The sequence below is a fragment of the Equus przewalskii genome, chromosome 1, assembly GCF_037783145.1.
Source record: "Equus przewalskii isolate Varuska chromosome 1, EquPr2, whole genome shotgun sequence".
NCBI classification, from domain to species: domain Eukaryota; kingdom Metazoa; phylum Chordata; class Mammalia; order Perissodactyla; family Equidae; genus Equus; species Equus przewalskii.
Genome location: NC_091831.1, coordinates 32,918,897 through 32,940,137, shown reverse-complemented (window position 1 = coordinate 32,940,137; position 21,241 = coordinate 32,918,897). Strand labels below are relative to the sequence as shown.

Here is a 21,241-nt window from a genome sequence, read left to right as displayed (position 1 = left end):
GAGTGAAAGGATGGCCCGGGCGGGGGCAGGGGGCTTAAGAGGGCAAGAGCTTGGCTTCCCAAGGCTAGTCTAGTCCAGCATGAGGGGCTTAGGACACTCCCCTCCAATACAGTCGAATGCGCTGAATGCCTTTTTATCAAGAGAATAAAAAGCGAAATCTGTTCAAACTTCTGAGACAATTAAAAAAAAATCTCCTTTGCCCGAAATTATGCTAAATTCTGGCAAAAAAAGTCATTCATTCATTCAGTATTTGAGCAAGTGCAATACGGTGGACAATCTGATGGAAACTTTGAAGAAGAGATGTGTCATCAGATAAAAACCTTTTCGAATTGTCCATTCATTCATTCATTCATTCAATTAATATTTATTGAGCACCTACTACAAGCCAGGCATTGTGCTTGACTCTGAGCACAGTCCCTGCCCTCACAGAACTTGCGTTCTAGCAGGGGAGACCAGTGACAAACAAATAGTGAATAATGAGAAGTAGATGGTCAAACAGATAAAATAGCTATCACTGGCGATGGATGCACTTAGGGGAATGACCAGGGTCCTGAGACAGAGAGTCGTGGGAGGAGAGGATCCACCTCGGATGCGGGTGCTGAAAAGGTCTTCCTGGGAAGGAGACGTTTAAGCCAAGCCTGAAGGACAAGAAGGAGCCCACAAAGGGAGGAAGAATGGGGGCGTTCTTTGGTTTCTCCTCTCTTCCCTTCTTCCTTCGCCTGCCCAGGGACCATGAGTCTGAATTCCTGAGGCAGGCAGGACCTCGGTCTATTGTAGGAACTGAGGGCAGGCCTGTGTGCTGGGGTGTGATGAGCAAGGCCCTGCTGAGAGGGTGTGTGGAAGGCTGGACATGTCTGCAGGGGCTGGATTTCATCAGGCTGGAGGCCTCAGCAACAAGCCTAGATTTCATTCTGTGTGCAATGGGAATCCAATAAGGTAAAAATAACTGTGAGTACTCTGAATACCAGCAGAAAATGGGGACGTTCACTCAGTCCTGATTATAGCCGGCACCTTAATTTTGGTTGTTTGACTTTGGGACACGAGTCACTCTCTCCTCTCCAGGCTGGTTTCATTTTGTGTTTTCTAAGTCCCCATGCGTGCTCTTTTTATCCAGCAAGTGAGCAAGCTCAATTTTCTTGGCTTCCTGGTGAACGTGGACCAGCTTCTTAACTTTGCCACAGATGTGACCCGGCGCGTGCAGCCAGCAGGGGGCGCAGCAGCAGTGCTTCTAGGGGATCAGAGGCTGCCGCGCCAAGGAGGAATTCCGTGCCCCAGTGACTCGCAGAGAGGCCATCTCTTCCCCTCTTTTAAAAGATCTTTTCTCTGCAGTTGAAAAGAGAGGAACTCCCGTCTCCTAATTCTCCGAATAAACTCTGGGTGATGTACACAGCGCGGAGCTGGGCTTAGGCTCAATTCTGGGCACTGGACCAGAGTCCTGGGTGCTCATTCCACTGGGCCACTGAGTCACTGAGTGATGGTGGGCAAGTCATTCTCATGCTCTTGGCCTTGATTTCCCTATCTTTAAAATGGGATGTGTGGTTGAGTGGAGGCCCTCTTGGATCCCTTCCAGATATAAAACTCACAGATTGGAGCAGGCTAACACTGGATGAATTTGATGTAAATGAGGAATAATTATTGTGAAGAAAAGATTTTAGGATGTCTTGTCCATACAAGACTCAGCCCAAGAGAGAGAAGTGGCTGCTGGGGCCCTCTGGGTTGCAGAGCCACCTAGAAGAGGTTGACAGTTACTTCTGACACACCACCCCCAATGTCATCATGGCCAGGTCCCTCTCTCTCACTCTGTGGCCCTCAGAGTCTGCCAGTGTCCTCTTGGTCACGGCAAGCACCATGGAGCTTAAAAGCCTGGTTCCGAGATCTGAGGGCCTGGGTTTGAATTTTGCAACTGCCAATTATTAAACTCTCCTCGCCTTGGTTTCTTCACCTGTAAAATGGGCAGGGCTGACATTCAAAATGTTTAACAACTAATATGGCCCAGCTACTGATCGTGGCCCCGAAGAGTGTCCCGGAGGTCCTGGATGTGCCAGGCGATCACTCTTTAGTTGTCCTTTGGTTTAGGGCTCCTAGGCAGGGGCCAGGTGGTGATGGGGGTATTGGGGAATTCAGGGCAGAGGCATTTGCCAACTGATAAGAAAATATGTAAACATTTTAACATCTGTTTTGGCTGTGCTGGTGAGTACTCTGAATACCAGCAGAAAATGGGGACAAGAATGCCTACTCATAGGGCTGTGGCGAGGATTAGATGAGGTAATGCGTATAAAGCTCGCAGCCTGGCACATAGTGGTGTTAGCTCAAGTCAGCTGTTATGAGGTTATTGCTGCCTTGTCTGTAGGTGGCCCTTCCAACCCGGTCATCTCACCTCTGTGATGTGCAGCTGACTACCAGCCTGTAATTCAGAAACAACCCCTTAAAAAGGCTTCCCATGGGCCCTGGTGGAAGCAGTACCCTCCCGTCCCAGGAGCAAATACTCACAAAGTCATCTGACCACTGCTCCTCTTCATCAGCAGGGCTCCCTGAAATGACATATGGGAAGCAGAACACACAGGCGTAAATCGCAGCGGGCCAGCTCCACTCTGTCCACAAGCAGCCCGCACCTGTCTTCCCTGCCCTCGCGCTTCCTGGTCCCATTTACTTGGCCTTCCTTGAGCGGTTATTACAGTCACTCATGTTCATTCACTTTCAAATCTTCTTTTTTTTAAAGTCGATTCTCAAAGATTCTTAAGAGAAGTCCAACTGGGGCAGACAGATGGTGCATCCAACCCATGTCTGTCTTTGTCAAAGGACATTTTTGGGACCTTAGAGTAACCCAGTAGAGACCTGCAAACCATACTGTGCTGCTTCCAAGGATTTCTTTGAATCAGTATGTGGATGGTGTAGTAGGAAGGGCACAGCACAGGGAGTCAGATAGACCTAAATTCTCCTCCAGGCTCTGTTCCAAACTCGTTGGAGAGTGGGCAAGAATACCTAACATCTCTTGGCCTCAGTTTCCAGATTTGTAAAATGAGGGGATAGCTTCTATGATTCTCTCTGGCTCTAACTTTGACTTTTTTATAAAAAAACTTTTTATCCAGTGCTTTACCACATGCCAGGCAATGTTATCAGAGCTTTGTGTTCATTTAGCTCTCTCAAAAACCTTATGAGGAAACGGAGGCCTAGAGAAAATAAGTCATTTGTGCAAGGTCAGGTAGTAAACGGTGCAGCCAGGGGTTGAACCCCGCAGGTTGACTTCCAAGCATGTGCTCTGAGCCCCAGCTCCGTGCTGCCTCACTGTCTTTGAGCTCCAGGGGGCAGGCACTGTCCTAGGCTCCACAGGAGGTAGAAAAATGGCTATGATAGCCCTTAAGTAGCTTATGATCTTGAAGAATAAAATAGGTCTGAATTATGACAGCCAAGGAGAATATTTGACCCTTTTCCTCCAAAACGCATTTAGGATATGAGAATCTTAGCATCCACCTCATCACACAAACTGACCTTAGAGGTTAAATATGATGGACTCCTCTATGTAGGAGATCAACCAGACACAGGTCCAGATGGCAGAGTGGCTACAACAACTGCGCCATGGAGGATCCTAGCTCCTCTCCCACCCCACTGAGCAGCCACAGGCGGATGGTTCCTGAATCTTCCAAAACCGCGGAAGAAATTTTCTTGCCATTTCTACCCCCTGCCATGGCAGACCACTGACTTCAGCTCCAGCGAGGTTCCGCAGACACACAAGGAAAAGAATTTCGGAGGTGAAGTGGGGGCAGGAAGGATATCTTTGGATCAAAGTGGCCAGATTTTAAGCAATGGCAGCAATAGCGCCCTCTATTGGGAAAACATGATAGGCGCTAAGAAGGAGCTCTATTTCACAAGTCAAATATGGGTCACACTTAGACATTAACAGAAAATAATTCCCATTAAATTATTCTTTGGGTTGACTTATACCAAATTATAGTGTATTGCAATCATTAGGGTTTGCTAAGAAACTCTAAGAGAATCGGTGAATAAGTCCTCTTCCCAATTGCCAATACTTGGCCCAGTGGGGGAATACGTTTCTAATACCTTAAGTTTGGGGATAACTGAAGATCAACACTTAAGCTGGCAAGATGTTTTTGTTTCAACCATTTAAAATATAAACCTTTACAAAATGCTTTTGTGAAACACCCTGTTTCAGTGAGTCAGGGTCCACTTTAGGATCAGTAACTATGAAAGCAGATGCAGTAGTCATCTAACCAGTTTTTGCATCTCCGTTATCTTTCCTCTCCAACACATCCTTCCTACTGTTTCTAGTTATCTTCTTAATATAAAGGTTGGATCATGCTGTTGTTGTCCTCAGGAATCACCAGGGGCTCCCCATGGAGTAAAGTCAAGGTTCTGTGTCAACACATTCAAATGCCTCTCTCTACCCGCTGTCCCTCCATTGACTTCTCTTGTGGCGGTCTTTCTGGTTCACTTCCAGTAATACCGGGCAGCTTGTTCCTCCCATCCTGCACTTTTGATAGTTCTCTGCTCTGCCCATGCTGCTCTCTCAGCCCGTCTACCTTCTTCCATGGAAATATTTGTCATTCTTCCTCCAAAACTTCTTCCCCACTTCCCCTGGTCATAACCCATCACTCCTTCCTCTGGGCCCTCTTAGATGATTCTGGCACCTAGATGTCACATGGACTTCATTCTGCCCTGTGCAATTATTAAGTTATTTCTGTCTCTCTGTACTGAAAAGCAAGGCCTATCTCATTTATCTTTATATCTGGATGGCATTTTGCATTTGTAATCCATGCACTAATAAAGGTATGAACCAGTAAATGAGTTGAATCAATGAAAATTAGGATAATAATAATTGATTACACTTATTGAACTTCCATTGTGCCAGGTGCTAGGCTAACTGTTACAAATGTATTTCTTCATTTATCTTCAAAACAGGATACATAGTAGGTGCTATTATTATATCTATTTTGCAGTTGAGGAAACTGGGGCTAAGAGCTCATATGGCTAGTGAGCATGGGGGCTGGATTGGAGGCCAGGCTATGTGTATTGGCTCCAGTAGCTGAAATCTCATGTGAACCACCTGGCCCTCCACTGAGCACTCAGATGAAACCCGGAGAAATGAGAATGCCCAATCCAGGCATCATGGCACATTGAGGCAGAAAAGAGAGAAAAGCATCATGTGGGAGAGGTCATCTGATGGTGCCCCCCACTCCAGCTACACCCATCTTCTGGTCCCACAGGTACCTCACAGCTTCATACTCATAAAGTCACAACCTTGCAGGTCATCACCCAGACTGAAAAATGTGACAGTCCAAAGTACTAGATGCAAAGTAGTGGGTGGTTTTCCAGCATCTCAGGGAGCCTCCCAAAGTGTGAAAGTAGTAGTTTTAGAACCAGCTTCCTTGATTCAGATTCTAGCTCTGCTCTTTACTACCTGCTTGGCAATGGACTGGTACTTTAATTGTTTACAGCTTAATTTCCTCACCTTTAAAACAAGGCTGATAGTGCCTGACTCATGTTTTTATGAGAATTAAATAATATAATAAATGTGAAGTGCTTTGCAAAGCCTGGCATACAGTAAATGCTTTATTAATGTTACTTATTGTTGTCTTGGGTATTGACAATGTCTTAATAAACCCTCAAAACAAGGCCAAAACGATTTCACTTTAATGGCAACCACACAGTAGGACTAGCACAAGGAAAAGGATCCAAGAAAGTCTCCAATGTAGTGGATAAAATCTTCAGAAGGGTCAGTTCAAGGTTAATTAGGCCATGTGGTTTAATTTGGGCTGTGGGATAGCACGCCTCTATCAGGAAGCTGAGATGCTGGTTGGACCTCCCTGTCAGAGAAGCCTTTTTTATTATGTCCTGTTCCTGGTTTGGGTCTTATGCTCCATTTACTGTGTCATAATCCCATGACACAATAGAGGGACTCCTCTCCTTGCCTGGCCCTGGCTTTGCTATTTGCATGGCCCTCCCAAGACTGCGGGCACAGCACCTGGCACTATGGGACACATGAGAATGGCCATGATGTCCCCATGGCCCCCATCTCAGCATCTGCTCCAGGTCAAGACATGCAGGGTTTTCAGCTTAGGCTCTGGGGTCAGGCTGCCTTGCTCAACATCCTGATTCTGCTGTTTGCTGGTAGTGTGACCTTAGGTAAACTGTTTGACCTCTGGGCCTCAGTTTTCTCTTCACTAAAATGGACATTATTAGTAGTACCTCTATCATAGGGTTTTGAGAGAATGAAAATGAAATAACACATGGAAAGTGCTTAGAAGAATACCTGATACATACGTAGTGTAAAGGCTCAAAGAGTGATCAATATTACTATTCATTGACTTTTTCTTTAATTCTCACAATAACCTGAAGGATAGGTATTCCTATCTCCAGATTAGGAATCTGAGGCTCAGGGAAGTTGCAAAACTTTCTAAGTTCACATAGTGCCTAGGGGGCAAAGCCAGATTCCAACCCAGGCCAAAAGGACCCCAAAGTCTCATCAAGACACCCTGTATAATGGAAATAAAAGACCTAGAGTCTAGAAGAACAACCATGTATCAGGCCGAGGATGATCCAGTTCGGTGTAAAATTTCCTGATAAACGTCCGAGCACCTGGAATCACGGCCAGGTGCTGGGGAAGTGCGGAGATGGGTGTGCTCAGTGAGGGCTGAGGGGTTGCAAGAGGCTATGTGTCAAAGGTGGGATGGAACTCAGCTTTGAAGGATGAGCACGATTTGGGGGAGAGAATGAAGATGAAGGATGGCGTCCTCCTTGCATCTGCTAAGATAGGGGGGTTCTTGTGTGTCGGAGCCAGAGGCAGGGCTTAGCCGATTGGTGGAAGGGGGTATCCGCAAGGTGCAGACACATACAGAATGAACGAGCTGCACTGGAGAATCACAGGAGAAATATGCCAAGTGGGAAAACAAAGCTAGATTTGTTGCCAGCCAAGGGGCTGCTCCAGCCACAGTGGACACTGCAGGTTCCAGTGACAAAGCTGGGAGTGGGGAGGTTGGCGAGGATGGTGTTTGAACAACTCAGGTGTGAAGAGACAAAGTCTGAACCAGGCTGGGGGTCTTGGGAATGGGTGGGGATGGCTGGAAGGACACTGAAGGACTCTGTGGTGAGAACTTAAGTGAAGGGATGAAGGTGAGGGTGTGAATTCAGCTTCTCAGTTCTGGGTCATCAGGAGCCCAGAGACCCTGCGGCGGATGCTGGTGGCATTCCAGGTACTGGCATTGAGGGGAGCACTCCAGAGCTGTGTTTCTGACCTACAGCCTCAGTTGTGGCCCTGATCCTACTCTGGAGGCCAAGCTCTGGGCCCCTGGGCCCTGCCCATTTCTCTCCTTACAGAGCTGGTGGTGGGACTCAGGGGGCAGTTGGAACCATAGCAGGATGCAGGAAGGAAAGTAGGGAGGTGGGCTAGCTGCGGTGGTGGAGACAGACAGGGAAGAAACAGAAAGCAGAACTACAGATGCTGCGGGGGAGGCAGCAAGTGGACAGTCTGTATACCCTGGGAGGAGAAAGGGATGTGTCTTGTGAGGGGAGCTGAGGCCAAGGCCCAGATCCAAGCTGGCTGGGAGAGGTGATTTGAGTCTAAATACTTAACATCTTAGAAATTCTCTTTTTCTGTATGTTCTTTCATCCCTTTACAGGGCTCTATTAACAGAGGGCTGGGTGTGTGGAAACGGGGGACATAGTCCTGGCTTACCCATCACCTGGCTGTGTGACCTAGGGCAGTCACTTTGCCTCTCTGGGCTCCAGTTATCCCTAACATGAGAAGCTTGGATTGGGTGATCTTTCAGGACTTTCTAGGCTTTAAACTACCTGTGAGTCCAAGTCTCATTCCTCTATTCTTAGTTCCATGAGGCAGGACTCATGTCGAATATAGCTCTCCCCATGGCAGCTTTGCTGGTACCACCAGTTAGGGTGTAAATGCGAGACAGAAAATGAAGTGAATGCTGGCTTCACTAAGGACACCAGGGCAGGGGCAAAAGCAGTGTTATATTTCACTTCCTCAGTGGAGAAAGGTTGTTATGCATACCCTGTGTTTCTGTGGTGGACATTTACCCAAGAATCCCTGTCCAGCTACCTTCCTTTGCCGCCTCTCCCCCTTTATTATTGCTTTGATCTCCTCTCTGCATGACATCAATGGTGGGCGGAGAAGGTGGACCTTCTGGGGACATCACAACAGCCCCTGGATATCAGGGCCCAAAGGTATAAGGAGAGAGGCCTTGCTCAGTTCTGACTCTCAGGTGCTTGTGGAGTGAGCAGTGGAGCTTCTGAAATGACCCCAACAGACTCTGGGGACACCACAACTGATCTCCCCTACCGTCCCTTCCAAGCCAGACTCAGGCTTCAATGATACAGGAAGCTGTTCACCCTGAAAGCTCAGTAAGCAAGTTCTGGTGTTAATGTCAGAGGCTGTGGGGCCTTCAGAATAATAAGAAATGCCCAAGAAAAGTGTATCCATCTCAGCTTGGGTCAAAGAGAAGAATAGTGGAGTGGGAGCCTTCCTTTTAGTGGCTGCAGTAACCCTGGACAGGTTACTTAGTGTTCCTGAGATTCATTTTCCTCATCTGCAAAACTGAGATAGTCGTTTCCATACAATGGTGCTAATAGGAGATTAAATGAGCTTAGCATAATGCCCAGAGCAGAGTAAATACCCAACACAGTTTAGATATCTTCCCTTTCCACAGCAACAGCTGGTGTGGGGGTCATGCACTCTGCTCAGTGGACCGTGAGGTCCCTGCAGGCAGTGGTCCTTCCTCAGAGACAAAGTAGGGACGTGTGGTCTGAACTGAAAGCAGCAGGCTCCACACTGGCCTGATCTGCATCTGTAGCTCCATTCTTCATATAATTCAAACTTTGTCCTCTACACTCTAAATGAAGGAGGGACTGTGGTGGCTCTTCTGCTGACCTCTGGGGGGCGCTGGCCCTTTCCATCCACTGCTTTCTGAAGGTCAGCATCAGCAAGATCAACGCACTCTACCAGCTTAGAGTTTGGGGAAGCCATTTGCTTCTGGGACTGGAAAGAGGATATAATTTCAGCAACCGGAGGAAAAGGGGGCGCTGCTTCAGGAGCCTTGGGGAGACCAAATTTGCACTGGCCTCCAGGGAGCACTTGTCTGGCCTCCCAGTGTCAGGAGGTCTGGTGGGCTAAAGTCTCCCAGCACTGGGGCCTCTGAGGTTCTGGAAGACTCTGTGGGTTTAGGAGGAACTGTCAGGCTGGTTTCCGAGGCCCTGGGCTTGCAGCTGTGCAGGGACCCCAAGGCTCAGGGGAAGGAGATAGAAATGCTCCTGGGACATGAGTTGGTGGGGGGATGGCAAGGAAGGTACTAGCTGCAGGTGGTGATGGTGGTTTTGCCAAAAGGACCTTTTCTGGAGGTTGAGTGTAAGAGCAGGGAGACTAGGTGCGGCCTATTGGTCTGGTGAAGCAATGGGTGAATTTCTAAGATCCTGGAACTTCAATGGATTTGTCTTTCAGTTCAGGAGAAGCAATAAGGACAGAGTTGGTGGTTTACAGCAGGGCTCAAATCCCCTAGAGTTCTTGTTAAAATGCAAATTCTGATCCAGTACTTCTAGGGTTGGGCAACAATTCTGCATTTCTTTTCTTTTCTTTTTTTTTTAATGACAATTTATCAGTGCTGGTATACTTTTTTCTTTTTTAAAGATTGGCACCTGAGCTAATATCTGTTGCTAATCTTTTTTTCTTCTTCTTCTTCTTCTTCTCCCCATAATGCCCTCAGTACATAGTTGTATGTTAATAGTTGCAGGTCCTTCTGGTTGTGGCATGTGGGATGCCGCCTCAGCATGGGCCTGATGTGCCGTGCCATGTCTGCACTCAGGATCTGAACCAGCGAAACCCTGGGCCGCCGAAGTGGAGCATGTGAACTTAACCACTCGGCCATGGGACTGGCCACCGATTCTGCATTTCTAACAAGCTCCCAGATGATACTGATGCTGCCAAGCTAGGGATCACACTTTGAGTAACTAAGGCTTAGAAGACTCAGCTGGGCCATGTTTCTGATTCCAAGAGAGATTAAGTACAAATGTACTAATATCAAGACTATTTGGGGGGTTTCAGGGAAGAGAGTAGGTGTCTGAAGTTCAGAAACGGGTCACTTCTGAGCATCAGGGAGATTGGAAGATGCAACTTCCTAAAGCCAGGGAAGGTGAGGAGAGGCCCATTTCATCGCTGGGCCCTGGCTCCAAAGATCTGTGTTTCTGCGGGAGGGTAGAGTATTAGCAGTGGTGGGAACCTAGCAGATTTTCTAGTTCAGTCCCTGCACGACATGAATAAGGAGAGGAGAGAGAACTGTCCAAGGTTACGCACCCAGTTAGCAGCTAGATTGGAAGGACTTTGTATGTGGGCTCAGTGGTTTGCAACTTTTCTTGTTGGTAATGTAGAGCCATAAAAATATTTAAGCAAAGGTATTTCAGAACAATTCTCTGCTGGAGGTTGAGAGGACCATATGGATTAGGAATTAAGGAGACTTCTTAGTGGCTTCTGTACCAGAACAAGCAAGAGAGATTGAGGACCTGAGCTGTAGCTATGTGAATAGAGAGGGGCAAAAATATTTGAGAGACACTTAAAGAGATAGACTCAGTTGGATTTAGAGATTATTTTTTTTTGTAGAGGATGAGGGAAGAGGAGGAATCAGGAAGATCCCCAGTGTGTATGGGTTAGGCAAAAGGATAAATAAATGATGAATGCTACCTGCTTTTAACCCAAGTAAAAAATAGAGGGAAAGGAGGGGCCTAAGTGAGGGAGTGGGCAAGGAGATAGCTGAGTATGAGAGGACCATCAAGAGAAATGTCCACCCTGAAATAAGATTTATCAGTCTACTTTGGTTTACAAGAATTGCCCCTGAGATCCTAATATTTGTGTTCAGAATCTCAATGCTGGTTCATCTACAAACTGACAAATGTTCCTGCTCATCCCCAGGACTCAAATTAAACGTTGTCTCCTCAGGGAGACTTTCCGTGACTACCTAATTTCTTCTCCCACCCCACGGTGACGCCCTGTTACCGCACCTGCCACTTACCTTCCTACCAATACCATGCTTGGTAATTCGTATTTACCTGTTTGCATTCTCGTTTATTATCTGACTCCCCTCTAGTCATTAAGTACCCTAAGACCAGGGCCTATATTTTGTTCCCTACTGCATCTCTAACACAGCGAGTAACACACAGGACACACTCGTGTAATATTTGTTGAATGAATCAAAGAATGTGTGGAGTGGCTGAAGCATCTGGAGATGTTTATTTTAGAGAAGAAACCACTCAAATGACCTAACGTAATTCTATCCTTTGACGTTGCAACTCTATTTCCACTGTTGTTAATGTTTGAAACTTGTACTGTGTGGCCATCTGGACAGACTGAGGAAGCCACAGGGAAACGTATTGCATCTGTATCTCACCAGGGCTGTCCATCCCTGACTGGACCAGACAGGCTTGGGAGGGCATCGCAGGAGGTGTCCAAGCGGAAAGTGGGCCTCGGTTGTGGGGTACACGGTGGTGGGGTAGGTTGAAGCTTTGGATTGGATGTCAGACTACATGACCTCTGGGGGCTCCTATTAAGCCTGAGACTCCATAATTTTCCCATCAAACCTGTTTGGCTATGTAATAGATTTAGTCTGCTTTGTTTTCTTTTCTTTTTTAGACCTTGGAGAGAAGGGTGCATTTGTTCTCGTTTGTTAACTGAGCAGCTCCTTTGCCTTTGCATTAGGTAGATTTTAAAGCCCAGAACAGATTCTTTCCTTTTTAGTTCTAAACTGCAAAGGAATCCCCTGATCCACTGTCTAGACTTGCTGACCGACTGGCAAGGTGAGGTCAATAAATACTCTGTGAACTAGTGAGTTCTGGAAAGTGGTCCAATGGGTCAGTGACCAGACTTGGTATGATGGTCGGCATTTCTCAGTGTGCTGAGATCTCATTAGCGCCCAAGAGGAACCAAACTATCTGATTGATTGCTATCTTGATCAGTGGCAGAAAAAATAAAATAAAATAGTAATCATCCTCTAAGCTTGTGATTTGGTTGTAGCTGAGCCCTGTAGAGAAGAGTCTTCGTTGAGGTCTGTAGCCCTGTGGTTTTTACTGAAGGCTGTACAGATCTGTCCACGTCCAGGAAATCTTTATACTTAAGCCAAGAGAAAAAGATTTTAGACCTATCCTCCCAAGGTATCTGCTCCAGGAAAGGAAAGTGTGTTGGAATTTTTACACTGCTCACCACTGCCATAAACACTCCCAATCTCAAAACTAACTCCTTTCCCTCTGACAAAGTTGATCCTGGTTGGAATGGGGTCGCAGGGCCAAACTCAGAGAGGATTGAGTGACCATGTGACATCAATAATTTATTCCCACACACCACCCCCTTCACTGACCCTCAAGTATTCATTTTAACAGTTCTTTAGGAAGCTTTCCCTTCTTCGCTTCCTCCACATCCCCCATCTCAGATTAGATTAGCTACTGATGCTATGAACTTCCACAGAACTGTGTGCTTCCCCATCACACTGAATCGTAATCGCTTTTAACATCAACTGTCTTCCTTCCAGACTATAAATTCTGTGAGTATGGAGACTATATCTATCTTGTTTAGCACTGTGTTTCTAAGATCTTCTATGTGCCTGGCACATGGGAGATGCTTAATAAATATTCGATAAACAGATGAGTAGATGGATGGATGGATGTATGGATGGAAGGAGTACTACATCCCCACTATAGTCAAATGCCTAATAGATTTGGTCATTCTTAAGACTAAGATAAGTACTTTTGTTTTAGATGAGTAGAACAGAATTCCTTTTCCAACAAGTGAATATGAACATTAAATTAGTCGAGTTAAAGTATTTTAGAAATACTCTTACCTGAGGCATAATCCCTTTGAGGAACACTTGGAGGTGCTTTGACTTTCAGCCTGTAGATAACAACCATCAGACAAATGGTCAGTGGGTAAGACAACTGTTGTGAAGACCCATAATATAAGCAGATTTAGAGATAACACCTAGATAACGAATAGCATAACCCATCACATGGAAAGACTTAATGTATTGTAACCTAGTGAAGCCTGCATCAGAGGTTTCCCACCTCTCCCCACCTCCCCAGGGCAGTGGGCTGTGACTTGATAAGGGGAAGTCAGGCGGCGAAAGGGCTCTGGGAGGTCAGATACTAGTAAGCACTGAGTTCAGAGGGTCGAGGAAGGTAAATGTTGATTGGTTGATGGGAATGTGAGAGAAGATGAACTCTATTTTAATAAATAATTTAATAAAGACTTTAAATAACGGGAAAAAAAAGCTATAACAAGCCCTTAAGTTGTAGGTTGGACTGAAATTATTTTTGCACCATCGAAAAAAATGCCAAGTAAGTGAACAGTGAGTGCCTCCAGATTGTGATATTTAGCTAAATTAGAAGCTGAACAGTTTCAAGCACTCTCAAAACTACTTTAGTATCTTTATGCTCATATGGAATGTGCTGAATGTTCACAATCCTTCCCCACTCATTAAAAAAAGAAAATGAAAATTACGTTTTAAAAACGTATCCCAATTGTTAGGCTTTTTTGAGTTCTGACAACATCTCGACTTCCGTTATTTGAAATGGGTAAGGATTATAATAAATCGTTATTCTTAATAATAGGTTACCCATTTTATTTAAAAATGATTAGCTTAATGAAACTTTAAATATATATAAATGAAACCCATATCCAGTAGCCTTCATTTACTAAAACATCACACCCTTTTAAAGGGGCAGTGTATTCTGTAAATCAAACACGATTTACAAAAAACAAGCCTTATAAATCAGAATTGTAATGTTTCAAAAATAACAATATTTATATTTGCATAGAAATTCTGCCTTTTGTTTCCTCGGAGGCTCTCATACATATTATTTCATTCAGTTCTCATAGCAAACCAGCAGGGCATCCTGGGAAGATATTCTCATCAGCCCTGCGATGAGGTCTGGAGGGAGAGGCTGCCTAGGCTCTTGTAGGGAAGAAAAACAAAAGCAAAACTGGGTCTGCTGCTGGGTCTGTTCATGGACTGGTAAAATTTCAAAAAACACAAACCAACTACTACCCACTATTGCTATCATTTCATAAAAGAAAAGAAAGGGTATTTTAATACCTTAAAATGTATGCAGATCACCATCTCAGAATAAAGGACAAACTCAAGAAAGGACTGTTGGCCACTAACACCGACCAGGAATAAAAGGTTAGGTTTGGGCCTCATTTAGCAACCGGAAGCTGCATGCCAACCCCCAACCCTTCAAGGTCCTTATTTTCTCATTCGGCCATGGACCAGTGACAACTCTGTCACGGTCTTGCGTTAGGAAACCAGTGTGCTCAGCTGTGCTTCCTCCTTTCAAGATAGCACCTGTTGCCTGGTTAAGAGTGAGAGCTAACTGCAGGTCACTTAGAACCAAAAGGCCATTGACCCCTCCCAGGGGAGTGACTATGGCAGCCATATCTTCCAAGCTGAGAAGAAACGTAGCTTGTCAAGTACAAGCGGCAGATTGAAAGAGAAACTGTCTGCAAAATTTTGACTGAACATGGCTGCTGTAAGTATGACTGAACATAGAATAGAGAGACTTTTTATACAGAGGCTCATATTATTGAGAAACCTACCGTACTGTAAAATTAGCAACTGTGGAATAATTAATCTAGAATTGCTGGTGATTAAACAATGAGCAGGCTTCTCTCATTTCACTGAAATTCTAGATGTATCAGAAATAATAGAGGAAAATAATCACACACCTCTCCCAGTCATAAGATAGAACATGAAGGCAAATTCTCCTCCTTTATGAGATGCTGCTGCCCCGCAGGCAGAAGACCATTTAAACTATTTTATGATGATCACTTTTACATATTGAGATGTTTACATTTTATAGTCTAAAAACACCACGAAAAGTGATTTCTTAAAGTTTCGCAAAGATCAAAAAGAATAAAGATACTCTATTCTGAAAGCACAGGGAAATGAACATTTAAACACTATTGGTGGTACAAAATTTTTGGAGAGCAATTTGGTAATATCAACAAAATTTCAAGGGCACAAATCCTTCCACCCACAAATTTCATTTCAGGAATTTAGCTTTCTTGTATACTCAAAGTCTGCAAAGGATATTTATTGAAGTATTATTTGTGACAGTTAAACTGAGAGATGGCCACAAAATTTTGATTGATATTATCAAATTGCCCTCCAAAAATGTTGTACCAGCTTAAATTCCCATCCTCGTTTACAAAATGTCCACCAATAGGGGCCAGCCCTGTGGCCGAGTGGTCAAGTTCGCGCGCTCTGCTGCAGGCGGCCCAGTGTTTCGTCGGTTGGAATCCTGGGCGCAGACATGGCCCAACTCATCGAGCCACGCTGAGGTGGCATCCCACTTGCCACAAATAGAAGGACCCACAACTAAGAATATAAAACTATGTACTGGGGGGCTTTGGGGAGAAAAAAAGGAAAAACAATAAAATCTTAAAAAAAAAAAATGTCCACCAATATACAACTGGTTGAACTCACTCATATCAATGTATGTTTTTGGGGAGTGGGTTAAGGTGGAAATATGAGGAAGTGGGAGATTTTGTCTTTATACAATTCTGAACTCTTTGATTTTTTTTTCCTGGTGCATCTGTATTACTTTCATTAAAATAACTTAAAACTTAACACAATATCATTTCCTCTTTGCTCTTGATTTGGATTTTGAGTGACAAATGCAAGTATGTACAGTTTCTATTCTCAAAAAAAAAAGCTTAAGAGTCTTTGGTGTGCAGGAAGATTTGGAATTCTAGCTTTCCCTCTCCAAGTGCCAATTGAAACACCATTTTAAGGCAATAATCAAAAAGCAGAAATCAAAATATGGAAAATAGGTCAGGTATCCTAAAGCAGCTAGGACTGTGTCCTTGTAACTTCTCTTTTGGATTCCTCCAGGCATGTCCTAGAGGCCCTCAGCTAAATGGTTAGAGAAGCGGATTGTCCTGCTTCTATAAACATCTTTTTTGATGTTTGCTGGGCACCTTGACTGGCATAGCTCACCTTTCCTGCAGTGAGAGGGAAGAGCAAAGTACCACCTGAGCCCCATCCCATCTACTCACCGTGTTTCCTGAATGTGGATCTGACCACCATGGACGAGGAAAGGGTTACATGCTAAAGAGGTTGCAACTCCTTACTCAGAACACACAGAACTTTGTTTTCTTCCACTTAGCACAGGTGATATAAGATGTTACTTACACAAATAAGTGTTCACACAGTGCTATGGAGTCTAACTTACTTTTTGATTTTGTTCATTATTCCACCTTCATTGTTCTTAATATCGTGGACCATCTTTTGAAGCTGCCTGCAAGAAATGAAATTAAATATAAAATATTAATAACTAGACTGATTTTTTTTTTAAAGATTTTATTTTTTTCCTTTTTCTCCCCAAAGCCCCCCGGTACATAGTTGTATATTCTTTGTTGTGGGTCCTTCTAGTTGTGGCATGTGGGACGCTGCCTCAGCGTGGTTTGATGAGCAGTGCCATGTCCGCACCCAGGATTCGAACCAACGAAACCCTGGGCCGCCTGCAGCGGAGCGCGCGAACTTAACCACTCGGCCACGGGGTCAGCCCCCTAGACTGGTTTTTTTAAAAGTCTTCTCTCCTTCTTGAATACAAAAAAAGAGAAAAAACTCTACAATAAAATCTCCAAATAGCGTGGATTATATTGCATTTAATTAAGTTGACCATCTGCTACTTGAGTAAAGGAAAAGTGTGACTGATTCTATTAGGAATGTAATCTCTGGGCCATGTCCCCATCTGTTGGATATCTGGGATCAGTCTCAGGCTGTAAGAGGGATTCTGATTCCCAGATCTGTCCATTCTGAGGAGACGTGTGAGGCAAAAGCCTTTTGATCTATCATAAGCCTCATAGTTCATCACTTATTGTCCTTGGAGCATCCACATTGCAAGGATGGGGTTACCTTGAAGGACACAGCATAGGCTGAAATCAAACCCAAGATTTTTTTGGTTAACTTTACTAGGTAGAATCTGGAAAAATTGTCATTTAGAAGTTGCACGTACACCGAAGCCATAAAGAAAATGATTAATGAATCTGACTGCATAGATATTTGAAACTTCTGTAGAACAAAAGATAATGTGCACAAAGTCAAAATATAAATGACATGCTGGAAGAAATATTTGCAACACATAGTAATAATAATAATAAGGACTACATGTTTTGACTTACGAAATCTTACAACTCAGTAAAAAAAGATTAACAATTCAACAGGAAAATGAGCAAAAGATGTGAACACATAGCTAACAGAAAAGAAATACAAGTGGCCAACAGACCAATGAAAAGATATTTCATGTCACTTATATTTAAAGAAATCTAAATGGAAACAATGATAAGATAGCATGCTCTGCCTATCAGACTGGCAAAACTTAACAAGTGGAATAATACCCAGGGTTGGCAAGGGTATGAGAACACAGATATCCTTGGGAATTTAAATTGTTACAATAAATATCTTTCAAAATTTAAAACCTCCTTGACTTTTGACCCAGAAATTCCACTGCTAGGGATTTACCTTATGAACATGGTCACAAAACTATACCATTTTATACATATAAGTATGCTTATTGCAGCTTTATGTGTAATAACCCTAATCCTTCCTTCCTCTCCACCTAAAAAATCCTGGAAACAACCTAAATGCCCACGAAACATTAAAAGGGAACTAGTTACATAAACTTTGATAAAGCCATACAATGGACTACCACAGACCTTAAAAAAAAAAATCTGTTGCTGATTATAAAAATTTTCAATTATTAAATTAAACAAAAATGGAGCAGGAGGAGAAAGAAAACAAAGAAGGAAGGAAAGTTCAGAACATGAGTATGATATACTATTTGGGGGGAAAAAAGGGTACATACATACATATATGTTGGTGTGTGCATCCTTTTTGGAAGGATGCACAAGAAGTTGTTAAGCAGTTGTTTTCAAAGCCAACAGAAATTAGAGAAACTTACAAATTAGAAAAATGGTCAGAGTGTAGGTCTATGTTCTGTTTTATCCATAATAATTTTCTGGCAAAAAATATATAAATAAAATTTCACATGGTTCTGCCTTAAAAGAGTAAGGTATTTGAATTCACCTTTCAGGCAAGGCTTTCCTTTGTTCTGAGAAAACTATTTGATGAGGCCCTTTAGTTAACAAAATGCAAAGCTTGTATGTAGCCACAGTTCTTGGAGAAAACTGATTTTTCCGTGAAACAGTGCAGATTTCTCTGAGTCTGGGAGCTAGGCCTTCTGTTTGCTAATATGAATAGCAGTACACAGTTAAGCCTAGCATAGGTCTCTGAAACCCTGTTGGTTGCGGGGAATCTGGGAGAAATACTCTCTGGCTCTATGTGGATTTAGAACACACATGCTGCAAAGCTCTTCGGCGTGGCAATGGAGCAGGTTAGAGGAGGAGAGAGGAACTCCGCCGGGCCTGGCCTGCTGGAGTCCTTCACTTGTTAATTTAAGGCTAAATGCCCACCTGTGCCGATGTTCTGCTGCAGTGCTCACTGGGGGCCACTGGGCACCAAGGGGCTGGGGTGAGATTTACCGGGAGGGGATGGACATTCCTACTCTCAACTCTCAACCACCTCGGGAAAAGGGCAATTCTCAAACAAGAAACGGGAACTTAGACTGGGGATTTCAGGGAGTTCTTTCTCCTTCTAGGTCTAACGACTGTTAGGAACTGGAGTCCTGAAAAGCATAGACAAATCTGAGGGATTTTCAATGGTATGGAGGTGGGGAGAGGTGGAGGGGTGGGGAGGTGGCCCTGAACCTGAGACCAGGTCTGGGCCTCAGCTCTGAGAAAAGCCATCCACAGCACCATTACTAGCTATTTTCAGTGAGGCAATTTCTCTCCGTTGTCCCTGAATCTTCAGTAGTATCCTGTCAGTAACTGCAGCCCAGCCTCAGCTTGGCTATGGGGAAGGGTGTTTTCCATTGGCATGGAGGGTGGAGCTCAGAGGAAGGACAGACTGGAGGGTAGAGTAGAAGGATACGAGAGATCTTTTTCAGGATATCCTTAAGGCTGCATCTTGGGGAATTATCTATGTAACTGGAGGCCCACCAAAGGGCACAGGTTCAGATGTGGGGAGGTTGGTGCCAAGTCGTAATTTGCGTAACAAAGGAAGCAAGACCATGTTTTATATCCCCAGTTAGCGAGGCTGGGCATTGTGATTGCACACGTGTGAGAGCTCAGCAAAGCACGAGGCTCAGCAGCAGAGACAAAAGGATGACGAGCGAGAAGGGGACCACCTGGCCCACCAGAGACACAAAGAGGGGGCCTGCAAGCTGGACCCTTGAGTTGCCTCAGAACCCTACAGTATTCTAGAATTTGTTCATATATGTCCTGTGTCAAACCCCCTTCTCCTTTTCCTGAGGAACTATAGAGAATCTCTGAGATAAAGGAATGAGGAAAAATGAAAGATAAGAGGTCTGGGAGCAGAGAGAAAGAGACATTGAGAAAGAGGTTGAAATGGATTGATTGGGAGGAAATTTAATAACTTCAAATGGAGAGCAGACAGCAGTCCTGGTTGTAAGCTGACTGTAACTGAATGGAATGTCTTTAGTCTCAGTTAATGTTAACCAAGTTGAAGGGCAAAATGAGCCAGAGTGAAGGATCCTATCAGAGGTTTGTGAAGAGTGAAACCCAGGCAGAGTGATAGGGAGCTGGGGGCTGATTGGCATAAGCGACTTTGCTGTAGGTGTAGATAAACAGATGTAAATTGTTGCAAAAGAATTTGATGTAATTTTGTCATTTGCTCAACTTGGCATTTAATGCTTCTCGGTATTTCCTAATTACTTTTCATTATAGTTTACTAAAATTAATATCACATATAATTATAGTAGATTGTTGAATTCTTTCGTAAAGACTATGTTTTGTGTTTAAAATTTTTCTTCTCCCTCTGTATTCTGGTCACACAAATCCTGATGTCCACAGACTGCTGAGGGACAGCTCTCAAACTTCTGTTACCTGGTAAAACTCAGTGTCCCCCACACCAAGCTGTGGTGATGGTCTCGGCTTATCAGCGGTTCATACACTGTGTGCTGCACAGCTTTTGCTGCTCCCTGGTATCACTTGGAGCACTTTTTTTCTCTACTACAATCTAAAGCATATGCAATAGCAAAGGGATGTGCAACTGGACTGTTCCCGGAGAGGCTGCTCTGGAGTTAAACATCAATTGTTCTACTGTGATAAGTTGTGTGTAGGTGAAAGCAGGTAAGGTAGAAACAGCTCGCTGTGATTATCGCTTTCAGAGTTATCTTTCCATGGTTGGGGGAAGGTGATAGGATCACAATGTTCTAATTTTTTAAAGCTGTGAAGTGACAGCCGTGTTAAATGCAACAAAGTAAAATGAAGAACAAAGCTTATCTAATACATGTTTTAAAATGATATTTATATGTAATTTTTAAGCAGTATGGCATTTCGGCATTTGAAAATGGTAAGCAGGTCATATAAATCAGTATCATTATTATTACTTGTGTAAACCAAATCAAATTTTCATAGTCTCCTTTGCTGCTGTTTTTAAATGTTTTTCAAGCTTTTGAATGAATGTCAACAAACTTAGTTATTTAACAACTCACTGTAGTAGCGTGACCCTGGCTGAGCTTGGCGCTCAACAAATTTAGATTCCATGACGGGCTGAGAGAGGAAAAATCCTCCTTTGAAAGTTACCAGCAGTTTTTGGCCTTCAAAGAAGTGGCGTACTTTAGAACCTGACAGACCAGGGGTTCTCACACCAAACAGCACGGGGATCACCCGCAGGACTATTGAAACGGAGTTTCAATACTCCCCCAGAGGAGTTTCTGATTGGGTAGGTTTGTGGTGGGGCCTGAGAATTTGCATTTCTAACTAGTTCCCAGGTGGTGCTGACACTGTCAGTCAGGAGACCACCATCTGAGCATGACTGTGATAGATCAGACCTTTTTCCACTGAGGGCCTTTTAGTTGCGCCCAAGTAAAGCAAATAGCTGCTTGGGGAAAACCAGCATCCTCATTAGCCTGAGAGCAAAGTTTTAGACAATAAACTGAGTAGTCAGTTTGATAGCCTAATCTGGGCGTGTCCTTTACTAGACTGTCGCTTCTTTATGGGACTCTTGACTTTTCTCTGTATAGATTTAGACTACCTAGCCTGTATGTTTTTATTTATTTTATAGCCATGCGCCTTCTTCTTGAGCCATAGCTTGCAAAAGCTGCAGAGTGGAGATGAAGGAGCTGCAGGAGAACATGCCCTCACTTTGTGCAACAC

At 44.1% G+C, this 21,241-nt stretch overlaps 1 protein-coding gene across 4 annotated transcripts in view; it reads right to left on the bottom strand.

The window, feature by feature from the left end:
- The window catches only part of BLNK (B cell linker), a 98,222-nt gene that overhangs the window by 42,580 nt on the left and 34,401 nt on the right, over positions 1–21,241 (bottom strand). For all 4 annotated transcript variants that reach the window (XM_070560539.1, XM_070560530.1, XM_008521838.2 and 1 more), the window contains 3 exons: positions 16,234–16,299; positions 12,846–12,895; positions 2,491–2,531 (listed from right to left, as the gene is read on the bottom strand). In XM_070560539.1, the coding sequence (XP_070416640.1) occupies positions 2,491–2,531; positions 12,846–12,895; positions 16,234–16,299 (157 nt within the window). The remainder of the gene's footprint in view (positions 1–2,490; positions 2,532–12,845; positions 12,896–16,233; positions 16,300–21,241) is intronic.